At 46.7% G+C, this 17647-nt stretch overlaps 2 protein-coding genes across 24 annotated transcripts in view; one reads left to right on the forward strand and one right to left on the reverse strand.

Moving 5' to 3' along the window:
* Positions 1–17647, forward strand: part of macf1a (microtubule actin crosslinking factor 1a) — a 214549-nt gene that overhangs the window by 190783 nt on the left and 6119 nt on the right. For 14 of the 23 annotated variants that reach the window (XM_076755015.1, XM_076755023.1, XM_076755017.1 and 11 more), the window contains 30 exons: positions 42–269; positions 372–590; positions 712–915; positions 2642–2867; positions 3675–3901; positions 3989–4111; positions 4229–4330; positions 4599–4700; positions 4963–5136; positions 5403–5558; positions 5925–6122; positions 6250–6378; positions 6853–7035; positions 7184–7339; positions 7576–7782; positions 8067–8186; positions 8281–8450; positions 8556–8715; positions 8873–9067; positions 9170–9442; positions 9679–9867; positions 9979–10090; positions 10235–10395; positions 10519–10681; positions 10779–10933; positions 11093–11167; positions 12652–12669; positions 13512–13629; positions 14851–14913; positions 15406–15438. In XM_076755015.1, coding sequence (XP_076611130.1) covers positions 42–269; positions 372–590; positions 712–915; positions 2642–2867; positions 3675–3901; positions 3989–4111; positions 4229–4330; positions 4599–4700; positions 4963–5136; positions 5403–5558; positions 5925–6122; positions 6250–6378; positions 6853–7035; positions 7184–7339; positions 7576–7782; positions 8067–8186; positions 8281–8450; positions 8556–8715; positions 8873–9067; positions 9170–9442; positions 9679–9867; positions 9979–10090; positions 10235–10395; positions 10519–10681; positions 10779–10933; positions 11093–11167; positions 12652–12669; positions 13512–13629; positions 14851–14913; positions 15406–15438 — 4639 coding nt within the window. The remainder of the gene's footprint in view (positions 1–41; positions 270–371; positions 591–711; positions 916–2641; positions 2868–3674; positions 3902–3988; positions 4112–4228; positions 4331–4598; positions 4701–4962; positions 5137–5402; positions 5559–5924; positions 6123–6249; positions 6379–6852; positions 7036–7183; positions 7340–7575; positions 7783–8066; positions 8187–8280; positions 8451–8555; positions 8716–8872; positions 9068–9169; positions 9443–9678; positions 9868–9978; positions 10091–10234; positions 10396–10518; positions 10682–10778; positions 10934–11092; positions 11168–12651; positions 12670–13511; positions 13630–14850; positions 14914–15405; positions 15439–17647) is intronic. The other 9 variants (XM_076755027.1, XM_076755026.1, XM_076755028.1 and 6 more) reach the window with 2 other exon arrangements.
* gsk3aa (glycogen synthase kinase 3 alpha a) overlaps positions 1–17647 on the reverse strand; it is a 195589-nt gene that overhangs the window by 135378 nt on the left and 42564 nt on the right. The gene's annotated exons all lie outside the window — the stretch shown is intronic.

Below are 17647 nucleotides of genomic sequence, written 5' to 3' on the forward strand. Positions count from 1 at the left end.
TGTGAGCACTTAAATCTATAAACATCGACTCCTCCTTTCAGTACGAGGAGGCGGTGGATGCAGAGCTGGCCTGGGTTGGGGAGACGGAGCGTAAATTGGCATCTCTGGGGCCCCTGAGCCTGGAGCCCGACGTGACGGTGGCCCAGTTGCAAGTACAGAGAGCCTTCAACATCGACATCATCCGACACAAAGACACTGTGGATCAGCTGCTCAGCACCAGAGACGACATCCTGGAAACCTGCAGTGACGCCCAGAAGGACGCACTGATAGTGAGTCCCTAAAGGTTGAGGGGAGATGAGGAATTAAGAGGAAGAGACTGAACATGATCAAGTTTGTGTTCAACTTAATATCTTTATGTCTTCCTTCTTCAGGTGAAGACAGATTCTCTCAGTGCTCGTTACGATGCAGTGAGCCAGTGCCACAGTGAGCGTTTCTCAGCTCTGGAGCAGGCCCAGGTTTTGGTTGCTCGGTTCTGGGAGACGTACGAAGAACTGGAGCCGTGGTTGGGCGAGACTGAAACCCTCATCACCCAGCTGCCACCACCAGCCATAGACACAGACGCTCTCCGACTGCAGCAGGACCAGATGAGGGTACGAGAGGATATGAAATCTGTTCTGTTTCAGCTTGCCTCTCATTATTGGCACCAGCTGAAATGTGTATATCCTTTTCCATGTTCTAAACTCCCTCTCCGTCCTTCCACTCGCTCTCCAGCTGCTCAGGGAGTCTATTGCAGAGCACAAGCCCCACATCGACAAGCTGCTGAAGATTGGTCCCCAGCTGGCCGAGCTCAGCCTCCAGGAGGGGGCGACGGTGACGCAGCGCTACTCAGAGGCCGAGAGACGCTACCTGGCCATCAAAGAGGGAGTTAAGGGTCGTGCAACAACCCTAGATGAGGCAGTGTCCCAGTCTGCACAGGTAAGACACGGAGGACAAACTGTGAACTGTTTATTGCTCGATTTGGGAAAATGAGAGAGTCAGAAGACTTCAACACGAGTTGTGTCAAAGTTAATTCAATGAACTTGAATTACATTTTGTGTATGAATTGACTTAATTTGGTAAACTACAAACCAAAGAATTTGTAAACTATAACTTGTAAATGCTGTTTGGCTCCAGTCCAGTCCAGTCCAGTGACTTGTTAGATTGTGTCTGCAGCCCTAGACAAACCAGACTGATGTGACAGTAATGAGGATTTATCGTGCAAAGTCAGGTTTTAGTTTGATTTGCTGCTTTATGGGCTCATTTCTTAATGTTGTAAAACATGTGTCTGGCAGTGTTTAGTCCAGTTTTCTTTACAGATATTTTACTTTCACTTTGCACTTCATCTCATGAGGCATCATTGAATCACCTGTGTGGCAGACTGAGTGCTGCCCTCGTCGATATTGCCTGTCTGTACTGTATGCATGTCTCTGATTTAACTCATTGTATTATTTCTCCACCCTCCGCCCCCCCCAAACCAACTCATGTATCGCTCCCTCTTTTCCTCCACCTGCACTCCATACTGTCCTCATCCCTCACTCCACCCAAAACCTCCCACCTCCTCGTCTCTCCTCCCTCATCCTTTAACTTAACCTTAATCTCCCTCATCATGTCCGCCCCTCATCCCTGCATCCATCCCTCGTTTATTGTGGATGTGCTGTGTGTGTTGCACCCCCACCATCATTTTCTCCATCGTCACTGCTCACTGCAATCATCCAGCTGGTAGAGGTAAGATCACTGACTGACAACATCAAACTGGCACTCGGGCTGTGCTTAAACCACATGATTTGGTCGACTAATCAAATATGAATGAATACTAAGGCACTAACCTTGTACTAGTCAATCACTAATCTAGTATTATGCAGACAGTTTATCTCCAATGGTTAAGATTGTCTGGAGTATTGCTGTGCTCTGATAAAATCACAGCTTGAGATTTCAGTTAAATCTGCACTTAATCTTTACATGATCTATGCAAACGTCCAAACCATGTGTCTGCCAACCCTGAGTGACAATAAAGCTGCAGTACATTTGTTGGGAAATGTCCACTTTGTGTATGTTTGTAGATTTATATTAAGCCTTGTCTAAAAGTGAGACATGCTTTCCAGTAAGGGTTTTACTCTCAGACTCGGCTTGATTTAGGTCATGAAACCAGTCATAGCGGCCTTTTGTATCACATGAAAATCTTTTCCTTGTATTAGTAGTGATCAAGCAATTAAATTTCCCTCAGATGCATAAAAAGCCCAAAAATGCACTGAAAATTGTACCATGTTTGCTCCCTTGTCCGTTATGTCTTCTTTAGAGTGGATTAAAGTTGGATTAGCAGCTCCCTCTTGTGTGGTACAGTAGATCAAGTCCAGTCCAGTCCAGTCCAGTCACACAACCTGGTTGACATGCTGAAGGTGCAATATTGAGATGTGAGATACTGCTGAAGAGCTGTAAAGCTGCTCTGCGTCCTCTCGTTGAAATCTGATGTAACATTCATCAGAGAAAAGTTAATGCAGTGTACCACAGATGGCTGACCACCCACGTAATATCTCAGTATTTTCTCACTTTCAAAATGTCACCCAGCTATCAAAAAACCCAAACCCAGCCCCCTCAACACACTGTCCTCCTCCTCCTCCTCCTCCTCCTCCTCCTCATAACACTGTCTTCCAACTGTCCCCAGTTTCATGACAAGATGGACCCCCTGTTGGAGACCCTGGAGGGGGCGGTCCAGCGGCTGCGGCAGCCTCCCTCTGTGGCGGCGGAGGTGGAGAAAATCAGGGAGCAGCTGGCAGAGCACCGAGCCCAGGGGCTGGAGCTGGACAAACTGCTGCCAAGCTTCTCCGCCCTCTGTGCCCGCGGAGAGGAGCTCATCGGACGAGCTGCTCACGACGATCCTGCTGCTCAGGGTGAGTGGCTGTGATGTGTCTGACCGTGAATGACAGTCAGATGACTTACAGCCAGGAGAGACACACGGTTCATGTGCTAAACAGGGTGAGGGGCTTTACACAAACATGAAGCATCTCGCTGTTATTGTACTTGTGCTGTCAACTCTTGTAGGCATTCACTGTGTGGCTGTCATAATGATAGCTATAAATGGAACAAAACATCACACAGTCAAACAAAGCAGATTTTTCTGGTGTTTAAAGGGCATCAGAAGTTGGATTTGGTCCGAACAGAGAGGCAAACGTAACAGGCTTCAGTAATGAAAAATAATAAAATCTTATTTTGGGCTCCAGTCCGATGAGTTCACTGACTGGACAATCAACTGGCTAAAGGAAGTTGCTGTTTTACTGGCACAAAGCCAGCGAGCAGACCTTGTCAAACCTTAAAATGGAACAGATTCAGTTCTGCATATTTCTTCCAACGCCACCACATTGTGAGACAAAACACACACATGCGTCTTTGTTACATTGCCCTCTGAAGAGCTCTGTGCTTTGATACCCTGCAGCCCTCCATGCTTCATGGAAATGAAAGGCCCCAGTGTGCAGAGATAGTGGGAGTGGACTGATGAAAGACTAAATTTACCAGGACTGGACACTAGATAGCTCAATTCAAACAGAGAAAACATTCTTATCGCTCCTCTTGAAATGATCTCAAATAGATTCGACTACATTGCTCAAGAAAGAAACCAAAGAGGGTTTCCCAGTGAGATCCCACCAACCTTTCTGTCTGAGCCTCTTTAAGCTCTGACTCCTCTCCCCGCTCTCCTCCAGCCGTTCGCTCCCGCCTCCTGCGCTTGCGCTCCCTGTGGGATGAGATCCGACAGCGAGCCGAGGAGAGGGAGGGGAAGCTGAATGACGTCTTGGACCTGGCAGGAAAGTTCTGGGCCGATGTGGCGGCGCTACTGAGCACGCTCAGAGACTCCCAAGATATTGTGAAGGAGCTGGAGGACCCTGGCGTGGACCCCTCACTCATCAAACAACAAATTGAGGCTGCTGAGGTACGGAGGCCGTGAGGGCGTGAGTGAATGCTGATGTTTTTTTAAAGTCTAAACAACTTAATGTGACGTCTCTCTGACCTGTACTAGGCCATTAAGGCAGAGACAGATGGCCTCAGGGAGGAGCTGGAGTTCGTCAGGACCCTCGGAGCTGATCTCATCTTTGCCTGTGGAGAGACTGAGAAACCTGAAGTCAAGAAGACCATCGATGAGGTGAGAGGTCAATACCATGTGCTGTCATTTGCCTCTGAAACAATGAAAACATGTTTTGTTGTGTGGAGTTCTTCTACACGTTGACCCACTAACATGATCCCTTTGTCTTTCTCCCAGATGAATGCAGCCTGGGAGGGTCTGAACCGGACATGGAGGGAGAGGATGGAGAGACTGGAGGAGGCCATGACAGCATCTGTGCAGTACCAGGATGCACTGCAGGTCTGTACATCAGAGTTAGTCTGTGTTTATAGTTAACTGGGCCTTTATTTATCGAGCATAAGACGACTGAACGCTTTCCACTTCAGACGTCCACACGATTATAATAATGCGTTCTCTTAGAGAGTAAGTATAACTGCAGTATCACAAAATACTTTTCATGTATTGCACATGGTAATACGTAGTAACTGTGATCTGTTTATGCTGGGTAATGGTAGCTTTTAATTTTTTAAGTAAAGCTTTTACGTATTTTTTCCTGTGTGGTTTCCAGTCTATGTTTGACTACCTGGACAACGCAGTGATCAAGCTGTGTGACATGTCGACTGTGGGAACTGATCTGGGAACTGTCAAACAGCAGATCGAAGAGCTCAAGGTTGGCAAGAGAGTCTCGTTTTTCTTCAATGTTGAACAAATCAGTCATTCATTAACACATAATCTGTAGTAGTTAAACGCTTTAAGATCCAAGTTTGCATTGAAGGATCTGCTGTAAAACACTACAAATCTGTATGAACTTGATATTAAATGTGCAGATTCTTAGAATCCTTATACACAATTTCTAGACGTGTCAAAAAACACAACTCTTCTCTCCTCTCTTCACTTCTCTCTCCTCTCATCCCTCCATTCACCCCGAGCAGCAGTACAAGGTGGAGGTTTACCAGCAACAAATTGACATGGAGAAGCTCTGCCACCAGGGGGAGCTGCTGTTAAAGAAGGTGTCCGATCAGACAGACAGAGACATGATCCAGGAGCCGCTCACCGAGCTCCGACATCTGTGGGACAACCTGGGAGATAAAATCACCCACAGACAGGTAATTTAACCACACGAGGCTGAAGAGTTGTCATCTACGTCGCTGAGACGTCCCTGAGTAACACGCTGAAATGAAACTGTTTCAGGGACATGTTTTTCTGTAGCTGACCTCCAGCTCTTACTCCACTGTTTCCCTTGGGAGTTGACGATGTTGGTCCTAGTTGGCATTCTGGAGGATTGCATGTATCTGACAGCTGCTTTTCATTACAGCCCAAACATTCGAGTTCCTATTTATAAGCCCGACCTTGTGTCTTTCTTCTACCACAGCACAAGCTGGAGGCTGCTCTGCTGGCCCTGGGACAGTTCCAGCATGCCCTGTCTGAGCTGCAGGCCTGGCTAAACCACACACACACCACTCTGGACACACAGCGACCGGTCAGCTCTGACCCCAAGGCCATCGAAATCGAGCTGGCTAAACACCACGTATGTATAAGTTCTTTACAAACTGGAAAACAAAAACTCATCTTGTGACTTCATCTTCTTCATCAGGTTCACTTTGTAAATTCATCTGTTAGAGAAGCTGTTTCTTTAAAAGATTTGGACTCTTAACTGTTTTGCTGTCACGGTGTTGGTCAGTGATGTTTTTTGGTGTGTTTGAAATCCAACATGTCCTGTAGCCCTAAGGTAGTTTCCTTCTCTTCTCTTTGGAGAGGCACACACAATAAATGTTGGTCCTCTATCTTCTTTTAGCTTCCAAAATCTTGTGTTCAGCTGTGCTCTTGTATGTACTATGTGTTGCACCTCCATAGTCTGTGAAATGAATTTCTTTCTCCCTTCTCTCTGTCCCAGGTTTTGCGTAATGATGTGCTATCCCATCATGCCACGGTGGAGACTGTGAACGGTGCTGGCGCTGAGCTGCTAGAGTCCTCTCCTGGCGACGAGGCCAGCCACCTGAGGGACCAGCTGGACCACCTCAACCAGAGCTGGGAGAGCCTTCTGCTGAAGACCCAGGAGCGGCAGAAGCTACTGGAGGCCGCCCTGCACCAGGTACTGTGAGGAAGAAAACAGGGTTAGAAAAAGAGACTGAAAGCAGTTTTAATAGCTGCTGTAGTGGTCATGTTTTCATGATTTCTCTATACCCGTTTCTACCCCTCCCTCACCTGATTCTGTGTAGGCTGAAGGTTTCCATGGGGAGCTGGAGGAGTTCCTCCAGTGGCTGAGGAGGACGGAGAGCCAGCTGTCTGCTGCCAAACCAACAGGCGGTCTCCCTGAAACAGCAAGGGAGCAGCTACAGCAACACATGGTAACAGAGGGTCACATTACACCTTTACGCTCATGCAAAATACACATAAATACACCTCCTCTGCAGTTCTGCTTCATTTCAGTTGAGCTCCCATGAGGACCTGTTCAGAAAGGCCACACAGTTTAATGAAGGCCGGGGGCCTGGAGAGAGCTCACTGTAAAACAAACACTCGTGTACAAAATAAGCCAGTGTTGCTGTACTTGCATGATGTACTTGGTTGAATACACTTATTTTAAGTCACTTTGGGTAAAAACATCAGCTAAATAAATGTAATGTAATGTACAACAGGTATTTTACCACCCAAGTATTGAGCAGATGCTCTCTGCAGTATTAGCTTACACATGCTCTTATGTTTGCACAGAGACACTTGGTATATGGTGACTATGAAACTTTAATAGCTCCCATTGTTGCACAACAACGCTCACCTTTTAGCGTCAGAGTGTCAGTTCACATTTGTGTCTTCTCTGCCTGCAGGAGCTTCAGGTGCAGCTGACTCAGCGAGCAGACCAGTACCACCGTCTGCTGGATCAAGGTGAGTCCATGCTGCTGGCTCGTGGAGGAGAGGAGGCAGGACCCGGGACCACCCAGACGCAGCAGAACCTGAGCATGCTGCAGAACAAGTGGGCCAGCCTCAACACCAAGATAGACGACCGCAGGGTAAGACCGTGACACGTGGAGAAGGCTTTAGTACTCTGTCCTGCTCTGCTCTCTTATCTTTGACTATGAATCTTAATATGTCCTGAGTCCTCACTGTTACTGAGACACACAGTCGCCTCATTGTTTTGTTAAACTCTGAACTTTCCAGGCAAAGCTGGAGGAGGCTGTTTCCTTGGCAACAGGTTTCCAGACCTCTCTGCAGGACACGATCAACTGGCTGACGCAGGCTGAACAGACCCTGAACATGGCTCAGCCCCCAAGCCTCATTCTGGACACCGTCCTCTTCCAGATCGATGAGCACAAGGTACTGAACCTGCTCCAGCTGTTACAAACATGGTTAAGACGCCAGTTTTTCTTGGATATTTACAGGTTATTAAGTTATGGAAGAATTTCATTTAGTCAGTTTTGTTTCTGTTTGCAAAGTTTGATGTCAACTAAAAACTGTGCAGTACTGTAGCCGTCGTTGCTTATATTCTGTATGGTCTAAGCCATTATTCCATATTTCCCTACCTCATTCTGTGCTCTGGTCTGTCTGCCCAGGTGTTTGTGAATGAGGTGAACACCCACAGAGAGCAGGTCCTGGCTCTGGAGAAGGCCGGCTCTCAGCTTCGCTTTGCCAGCCTGAAGCAGGATGTTGTTCTCATCAAAAACCTGCTGCTCAGCGTCCAAGCCCGCTGGGACAAGCTGGTCCAGAGGTCACTGGACCGCGGCCGACACCTCGATGAGGCCCGAAAACGCGCCAAACAGGTACTGAAGTGATGCAAGGGTGATAAGCTTGTAAGTAAAGGCTGATGTCCCTTAAAGACCCAGGACCATTAATGAAATAAAACTCAATGTAAGACGTTCTTGGTGATGCTCTCAGCTAAATTGAATGAATTTAAGAGACCTTTTTGCAGCTTAATTGATCATAAATTCAGGTTCTCAACATGTCATTTTATAGAAGAGACCTGAGTTGATATGACCCTTATTCACTTAGAGGTTATGCTTGTATTAGAATATCAAAGTGAAAGTCTCTAACTGTCTTTCTTCAGTTCCACGAGGCCTGGAGGAAGCTGACAGACTGGCTAGAAGAAGCCGAGAAAAGACTGGACTCAGAGCTGGAGATCTCCAACGAGCCAGACAAGATCAAAGTCCAGCTGACCAAACACAAGGTAACCATGAGCACTTGCACGCGCGTATTGAAAATTCTTTTTTGTTGTTTCTATCTACAAATGTTTTTTTCCCTCCTTTTCTTCGCCTGTCTAGGAGTTTCAGAAAGCTCTGGGGTCGAAGCAGCCGGTTTATGACACTACAGTGAGGTCTGGTAAGGCCATGAGGGACAAGGCTCAGCTGCCTGCAGACACCCAGAAACTGGACCACCTGGTGGGGGAGGTCCGCGACAAGTGGGACACCGTCTGTGGCAAGAGTGTAGAGAGGTAAAGAGGATGAAGCATGGGCAAAGAAACTCTCTTCCAGCTGTTGTTTAGAGATGTGACATACGGAACGTGAGCTTTGATAATTGTCGTCTCTCCTCCATCTAGACAACACAAGCTGGAGGAGGCTCTGCTGTTCTCAGGCCAGTTCGCAGAGGCTCTCCAGGCCTTGGTGGACTGGTTGTACCGGGTAGAGCCTCAGCTGGCTGAGGATCAGCCCGTCCATGGAGATCTGGATCTGGTGTCCAACCTCATGGACTCACATAAGGTGTGGACACTAAACAGAACTGTGCTTGTTAAACATCTATGAGATGATAATAAATTCCTTCTTAGATACCTTTGGAGTCAGAGGAGGTTCTGAGTCTGACACCACACATACCTGCTGTGTCCCGTCTTCATATAATGTCTAATGTCTAAACCTGCAGGCTTTCCAGAAAGAGCTGGGTAAGAGAACCAGCAGTGTTCAGGCTCTGAAGCGCTCAGCTCGGGAGCTGATGGATACCGGCCGTGATGACACAGCATGGGTCAAAGTTCAGCTTCAAGAGCTCAGCAACCGCTGGGATACAGTGTGCGCCCTGTCAGTGTCAAAGCAAACCCGCCTCCAGCTGGCACTCAAACAGGTCAGAGAAGACGTGACGCTGCTTTTTTAAGTTAACCATCAAGCAGATAAGGCACAGGACATTATTAAAGACCTCTCCCTGTGTTCTTCCCATCCACCTCAGGCGGAGGAGTTTCGTACCGCGGTGCAGGTTCTTCTGGAGTGGCTCTCTGAGGCAGAGCAGACGCTTCGTTTCCGCGGCGTCCTTCCGGAAGAGGCGGAGACTCTGCAGGCGCTGCTGCACACACACCGTGATTTCATGGGCACCGTGGAGGAGAAGAGGACGGACGTCAACAAGGCTGCTGGCATGGGAGAGAGCATCCTGACCGTCTGTCACCCCGACTCCATCACCACCATCAAACACTGGATCACCATCATCAGGGCACGCTTCGAGGAGGTGAGGCAGGGAGGGCTCAGTCAGCACTTCGAAACTGGTTTCCATTTGCATTAATTAGACACATGCTTAATAAATATTAACATCCGAGCTTAGATATTGTTTTGAAGGTTGTGTTTTCAACATTTTTAGCTTTCAGATTTGGGATTTTGGAGCAACTGCTTTTGTGAACCTCACAAATGACATCACAACAAACAAGGTAGAAATATCTGATATTAATCAACACCTTCGCTCTACAGGTGCTGACGTGGGCCAAACAGCACGAGCAGCGGCTAGAGACCGCTCTGACCGAGGTGCTCAACAACGCCAACCTGCTGGAGGAGCTGTTGTCATGGCTACAGTGGGCTGAGACCACATTGGTCCAGAGGGACACAGAGCCGCTTCCTCAGGACATCCCACAACTCAAAACACTCATCACAGAACACCAGGTGGGTTCTCCCACCGGCCTCACTGACTCATCACATGTTTGCCGCTGTTTGTTCTGTCCATCAACAGTCGTGTTGTCCAGCTTACTCACTGCTGGTGTTTGTTGTTCTCAGATGTTTATGGAGGAGATGACGAGGAAACAGCCAGATGTCGACAAAGTGACAAAGACCTACAAAAGAAAACCAGCTGAGGCTCCCGGCAGCCTGGCTGAGAGGAGAGGAGCTCGTAAGTCACCTGTGTTTACCTTTCAGTGAACAAATATTATCATCTCCCACTTTTTTTGGCCATAGCAGAAGTGCGTGTGGTAGAAACGTGCGAATTCCTCGTCTGTGACAAAGATGATTTGTTAACTCTTTGCTTCCTCTACAGGCAAACACCAGCAACAGCAGCAGCAGCAGCAGCAGGCGGCCATGCAGCTCTCTGGAGGAAACCCACGGCTCAACCAGCTCTGTGCCAGGTGGCAGCAAGTGTGGCTGCTGGCTCTCGACCGCCAGCGCAAACTCAACGATGGACTGGACAGACTGGAGGAGGTATGTCAACTCAACATGATTAGAGCTCAGATTTAGAGATGAACCAGTCTCATAAAAGTTAAATCCCAGTGAAAGATAACTGGGACAAACATTCACTTTCTCTTCTGTGTTATCAATTTTCAGCTCAAAGAGTTTGCCAACTTTGACTTTGATGTTTGGAGGAAAAAGTACATGCGCTGGATGAACCACAAGAAGTCTCGTGTCATGGACTTCTTCAGACGCATCGACAAGGACCAAGACGGAAAGATCACGCGGCAGGAATTTATCGACGGCATCCTGGCATCAAGTGGGTTATGGGTGACGACGTGTTTGGTTGTCGGGATGGTTTGTTTTGACCTGAAGACATTAAATAACATATGAATTCCTGTTGTCCGTCTCTGCAGAGTTTCCCACCAGCAAGCTGGAGATGACAGCTGTGGCAGACATCTTTGACAGGGATGGAGACGGTTACATCGACTACTACGAGTTTGTTGCTGCTTTGCACCCCAACAAGGACGCCTACAGACCCACCACTGACGCTGATAAGATAGAGGATGAGGTACGAAAAATGATGCACGCAAAGAAGCAAACATGAAGTTATGATGATGCTTATGGTGTGATATTCATACGAGGAGACAGTCAGCCTTTGGACGGGTCCAGTGATGTCCTCACGCTGGTTAGTCTGAATGCAGTTATTGACATGCTGTTTGTTGTGCAGGTGACTCGGCAGGTGGCCCAGTGTAAATGTGCCAAGAGGTTCCAAGTGGAGCAGATAGGAGAGAACAAGTACCGGGTAAGTTCAGCTCAGTCTTTGGTTGAGATTAACGCAGACTTTATTTATAGAATAAACTGTTATACAAACTGTAATGCATCCTTCAGATAACGTTTAAGAGGAAATGTTAATGTTGTCAGCAGACCTGGGTCAAAGGGAATTTGCAAATGCTTGTTGGTTATTTTTTCTTCATGCTTAAATTAGCAGACATGTTTGAACTGTACAAAAGGTCAACTTAGTTTGCTGTGATTGTGATTGAATGTGTTTTTCTAAACCAAATTTCACACTCAGAGTCGCTCTGACAGCTCCTCGTTGCTAAAATGGACTCATTTAGTACTTAACGGTACTAAATGAAATAAGAGAGTTGCTGTTAGTCCAAAGTTCTTGTTCTTGTAATTAGTCAGTGTGAAACTATGCAAACCAAATACACACTTTCCAAGAATAACTTTTACACTCTGACAGAAAAGAAGTGACTTTGCAAACACTGTTTGACCCAGTTTTTATTAATGGACGGTTTATTATTAACTGGCTGTCTTCACTCCTCCATCAGTCACCATTTAACTTCTCAACATAACTTCACAGCATTTCTCTTGTGTGTCCGTCTCACATCATGATCTCATGGTGTATTTATAGGAGTCTGTATCATAACATCTCATTTCATGTCATAACATTGATATAACGTGTTCATAGCGTCCCACGGCCTCCCAGGATTGTCATCTGAGCTTTCTTTGTCATTAATGAAACCATGTAAACATGACTGCATAGACGCACACTGGGCTGCTGGGTATGACAGAGGTTCAGCTGAATGACTGCAGTCAGTGAGGTGGTGTTCAAACCAAGCTGCTTCAAAGACGCTTTATTCAAACTCAACCATGAAAGAAACCTGTAACACCAGGCGAGAAAAGGTCATTCAGAACGCTCTCAGCCTTCGTTTCGCAGGATTAAAAAAGTCGTTTCAAACCTTCAGGAGCTTCAGTGATTTCAGAGCTCTCCCCAGCCGCCTGTGTGTGTATATGCAGCATTTTACAGCGGTTGTAAACACGTTTCTGACAGCTTTCTGCAGCACGTGCCGGATCACCCATCACTTCCACTGCTGCAGTGTGCGTCCACTCCATCATTATCCACTGGGTAATGAGATCCAGTGTCTGACTGCAGGACACTGGGGGTACTAACTGTACACCGATTTGTTTTTGTGCGTTTGTGTTTGTGTCTGGCTTCACTTTTCTTCACTGGCTCTGTCTTCACCTCCATCCAGTTTTTAGAAGCTGCCATAACATCCACAGGCCTTCATGTCCACTGCATCTCACAGCTTACACGACTAACACTGAGCTCAAATAAGAGAAACACACGATGAAATGTAACCAGCTCTGTAAAGATCCTGTTCTCAGATAAATGGTATCCATTCATGCCTCACAGACCTCAGTTATCAGTACATGTTGTTTCACTCTTGCTCTGTTTCTTTCTCCTTGTGTTCCTGTGCTCCGTGTCTACTGGATTTATTGTAGTTCTTCCTCGGAAACCAGGTAAAGTGTCTGCCGCTGCTGTGATTGGACATGTGAAATCTGCTCCCTGACTCCCCACCAATGGAGTGCTGTCCATCCTGCTTTCACGCGCTTACAAAAAAAGCCTGTTGTTTGTTGCTATAATTCCATATTTATAGATGATTGGGGAAAAAAAGAAAGTCAAAAGAAGAAGCACTCCATTGTGGCTTTGCAACGTGTAAGCAGGTTTCACCCTCCAGTTATGTTCCTGCTGTGATTTGTTTGGTGTTGAGAGTGACAAATTGCACAATGTGAAGCAGGCGACAGTGACATGGCTGAAGTGGTAATTAGTGGTTAGGTGATATATAGTGTGCTTTGGACTGAAACTGGGAAGCAAATCAAGCTGCTTGGAGAGAAATCCAGAAAAATCCTTCTGTGCTGGTATCGCTTTGGAGTTCTGCTTTGCTGGGCGGTTTGAACAATTTCTGGAAAGTTGAAAAAGACTGAAGATAAAAATGTGATTTCTCCTTGGGTGGCTGGGTGTGTGTAGTTCTGTCAGTGCATGGTTTCTCTGTCGTTGCATGGAGTAGAACAGACCATCGGCTCAGATTTGGTACATGGGCTGCTCGGTGTGATGCTTTGAATCGTTTAAGACTCATCAATCGATGCATCAGGTTTTGTTTTATTCACTGACTTTGTCTCTTTTCTCTGATTCCCTCACTCTCTTCTCTCTCACCCTTTGGCTTACTTTACCTCCCTTTCTGTTCATTTTTACTTTTTCCTCCTCTCTTCTGTGTTCCACTGTGTCCCCTCATCTGTTGTCCTCTTTCCTCCTCGTCTCTCTCCGTCTCTTCCTCCTTCGTTGTTATTTTAAATCTCTTCAGTTTGGTGACTCCCAGCAGCTGCGTCTGGTGAGGATTTTGCGCAGCACAGTGATGGTGAGAGTTGGAGGTGGTTGGATGGCTCTGGACGAGTTCCTGGTCAAAAATGATCCATGCAGAGGTGAGTGATGTTTACTCTCTGTGACACGCACACACGCACACACGCACACACGCACACACGCACACACACACACACACACACACACACACCTCATCACACACCTCATCACACCTCCTTTCTCCTCCTCTGTCTCACCTCCTTTGATTGACATGCAGTCACCAGAGCCCGACTGATTTTAAATTATTTTTGAAAATTATCTCTTAAATAATTTGGTTTAAATGAATTGTGGCCAAAATAATCAAAACATTTAACAGCATGAAAGATGAAGTTTACCAACAAACAAACAGTAAACTTCACTGGAAATGAAATTGGTGTCAATAAGGACGATAAACCACAACGTGCTGAAGTGCATCTATGTGCAATATATAAATATACATATATATAAAGAATTATAATGAATTAAATAGAATAATGAATATACGTAGTTCATCATGTGGGCAACACTTATGAATATGAAATGATTATTATGATTACTAAATACCCTGTCACCAATGACTAAACCAGTCATCTGTTGATTAACCCCTCATTTACCAGTTCTCTTGTTATTTGGAGACATTTTTGTTCTGCACTTTCATGTTACTGGTCAGCCATCACACAATACTGATGTCTGCGATGAGCTGAAGTTAATATTGAACCCCAGTATCAGCGCTGGGCAGTGGGGTGATTCAGGTTCTTGCCAAACTTCTTCACTGTATGCACGCTGGGAGCATGTTTAATTGGAATGTGTGGGTGACATATCAGACAGTCGGGCTCTAACACAAACACACACACAACTCTTTCTGAAAGCAATCATACCTCCTGCTCCGAGCTCTTCACATCTCCACCCCCGAACATAAGTGAGTGACGGCCTCCAGATTAAAGCAGCACAGTGAAGGAAAACACGCCGCCGAAACTGACTCAAGTTTGTCAAGTTGTCTGTCAGCAGGTGATGCGGTGGTCTCACTCCGGTGCCGTCTACAGTCGGTGTTTTTGTTCCTCTCTCCATCCCCTCCTCCTCAAACCTCGTGTCCCCTCTGAGCCCGCCCTCTGTCAGCCCTCCACCACGTCACCATCTGATCTGTTTTATTTCTGTACATGCTCGGCCGACTCTCTCTCTCTTCTCGGCCTCTGTCCTGTCTTATTTTTTTCATTCTCTTTTAAATAAAACAGTAGTATTGCATGGTGCATGGTCCTCAGTTCTCTTCCTCCCCCTCTCTTTCTCCCCTTTTTCTCTTTCCTCAGTGCAACATCCAGGACTTAAGATTCTCCGCTCCGATTCCAGTAGCTCCATCTCATCTCGTATAGGTTGGACTTCTCCTCTCTCTCTTATGCTTTCACTCTCTCTCTACCTGTCTGTCTTTTCTCTCCTGGACTCTCTCTTCCAGATTTCTCCTCCTTTCTTGTTCTCTCCCATCTCCATCTTTTCTTCTTCTTTGGTTTGTTGGTTTGGCCTTGTTGCTGTGCCTTGCTGACTGTGACCACCTGACTAACGTTATGTCTCCCCACTGTTCTGCTCTTCCTCTCCCCGGCTGTCGCCACTCACACGAGCTCTGATATCCTGACCTGTTTCTTTTCAACCCATTTCAGGGGTCACTGACACTCGTCCGGACCCCCGTTGGTCGGCTGTGTGTGTGTTTACCGTCTGTGTGACTGTGGAGGAGTCGTTTTGCTGTGCTTGTGTGTGTGCATGAGTGTGTTTAGAGTTTCCCAGAGGTGATATCTGTGTGTGTGTGTGTGTGCGACTCTTCATTCCACCACGAGCATGCTGTTTTTCACATTGTCTCTTGTGTCTCTTAGTGACAGTCACTCCTGGCTATTTCTGCTGCCGAGGTATCTACACTTCCTCTCTCCGCTTCTCTGTCACTCCATCTCTTTCACTCTCCCTCCATCCGTCTGTCCAGCTGTCAGTCTCCATCTTTAACCACAGCTGTCCTCTGTGTGTCTATATGTGTGTGTGTACCGTTTCTAACTGCGGTCAGGTTTGTGTGTTCAGCATCGATGTCAGTCTTGTCTGTGTGCCACATGTTTGCGTCATGCTTTCCTCACTCACAACAAGGCAGCATCTGGCCAACCCCTGGTCTTTATATTTTATTTTATTCTATGTATGAAGTACTTTTTTTTAAAAACTATGAAGTCAAGATGGCCGAATTTTACAAGGTGAGCTAATAATAGCAACGTGGGTGGTGATGCTCAGCAGAAAAGAAGACATAATGAATAAACCTTCAGAATTTCAAATAACATTGACGTGTTTTCATGTTACACTGAACACTGCTTATTACTTATCTTCGTTTTTAGTTATTTCTCTAGTTTAAGCCCAAATTAAAAAAGGAAAAATTCTCTTGACATCAGCGTAAAGAGACAGTGAGCGTCTAAGACCTGGGCGTGGCCAGCCTTGGTTTCTAATAACGCTAGCTTCCAACGCGGCTCCTTTAAATGTGATGGCTGGTTGGTGGGAGACAGAATTACAGGGTGCACCTGGCTGGCTGGCGTTGAGGGGGGACGTAATTGCAGGGTGCACCCGTTTAATTGACCGGCCTTGACGGTGGCCATGAGGCTAGGAGTTGCACTGCTGCTACAGCTAGCTGCAGCTCTCTTTTCCTCCTCCGTCTTTCCCTCGACTCCTTTTACACTATTTTCACTCCTTTCACTTCGTTTCTCTTCCATGCTTCCTCTGAATCTGTCTCTCTCCTCTTGTTCTTTTGTGTTTTTTTTAACCCTCTCTCCCTCCCTCCCTCTCTCTCTCTCTCTCTCTCTCTCTCTCTCTCTCTCTCTCTCCCTCCCTCTCTCTCTCTCTCTCCCTCTCTCCCTCCCTCCCCCTCTCTCTCTTTGTGGCTGGCTTCTCCAGGCTTGTTGTTGTCTGCTGGGGCTGCTGCACTACTTTCTTGTCCGAGAATGCTGCTGAGTGTCTTTTAAAGAAGGGAGAAACCCTGAGTCTCTGGGCTCTCTCCCGCTGAGCATAAACCAGGCATGACCCCCCCCCCTCATATATTTATACACGTACTGTGTATACGCAGCAGAGCTGAGATGCTCCCTCGCAGCAAGAAGCGAAAATGAATTCAACTGGAAGAGCTTGTTAAAAACGAGAGAAGAGAGGCTGTGCTTTTGCTCCCACCACCCCTCAGACGTTGTAAAGCAAATACGCAATGAACGTGTGTGTGTGTCACTCGGTGAAATGACATTTTTCACAACTGGAGACACTTGGCATTGCTTAAAGGGATGGTTCAGCATTTTGGGAAATGTGTTTACAGAGAGCCGAAGTCGCAGCGCCACGTTTGTGCGAAGTTCTGTTCCACTAGCTCCTTTCATCAGTCACGAAGCGGGAAAAGGAATCGCTCTCCATACCCTGAGATAAACTGGCATCCACAATCTACCAAAACCTAAAACCATTTTAACAAAGTGAAATGAGCACAGAAACAAAGAGAGCGACCCGGCCCTCGACTCGCCTCCTCTGAGCGCCGAGCACCTTGTAGCTCCCATTTTTAATGCCGGGTGACGTTTGGAGTACGAAGCTTCTTCTTCAGACTTGAGGTCGTGAGCTGTGACAGTTATCCCATGAAGACCAAGAGCTTACAGTATGTCGAATGGTGTTCATTAAAGTTGAACAAACAACAATATTAGATATAAGTGAGCCACACGACAGATTGTTATTAGCGTCGCTGTGAGTGTCAGTGGGATTTTGAGTCGTTTTCTTTCTTGTGGAACAGATCCTGTGAGATCTTCGACTCTCTGCTCGCTGCCTTTCAGGGCTCACGTGCTCGGCTGATTCATGGCCAGTCGCAGTGACGACCTGTTACCTGTCGGTGAACTTAAATTCTCGGCGGGAGAGCGAAACAGCAGATTTCTCAATATGTTGAACTGTTCCTTTAAAGATATAATCAGCACTCTGTTAGCAGCTTTTTGACTCTCTTGCTGAGAAAATAATCTCTCTAGTACAGAAAATGTTTTCTCTGGCCCTGAACAAGCAAAGACCTGTGGAGCTGTTTGATGAATCTGTCTGCAGCGATGACAGCGTGTCTCCAAAACGTGTTCACAAATGTGG

This window comes from Chaetodon auriga, chromosome 17, assembly GCF_051107435.1.
Source record: "Chaetodon auriga isolate fChaAug3 chromosome 17, fChaAug3.hap1, whole genome shotgun sequence".
Lineage (NCBI taxonomy): Eukaryota > Metazoa > Chordata > Actinopteri > Chaetodontiformes > Chaetodontidae > Chaetodon > Chaetodon auriga.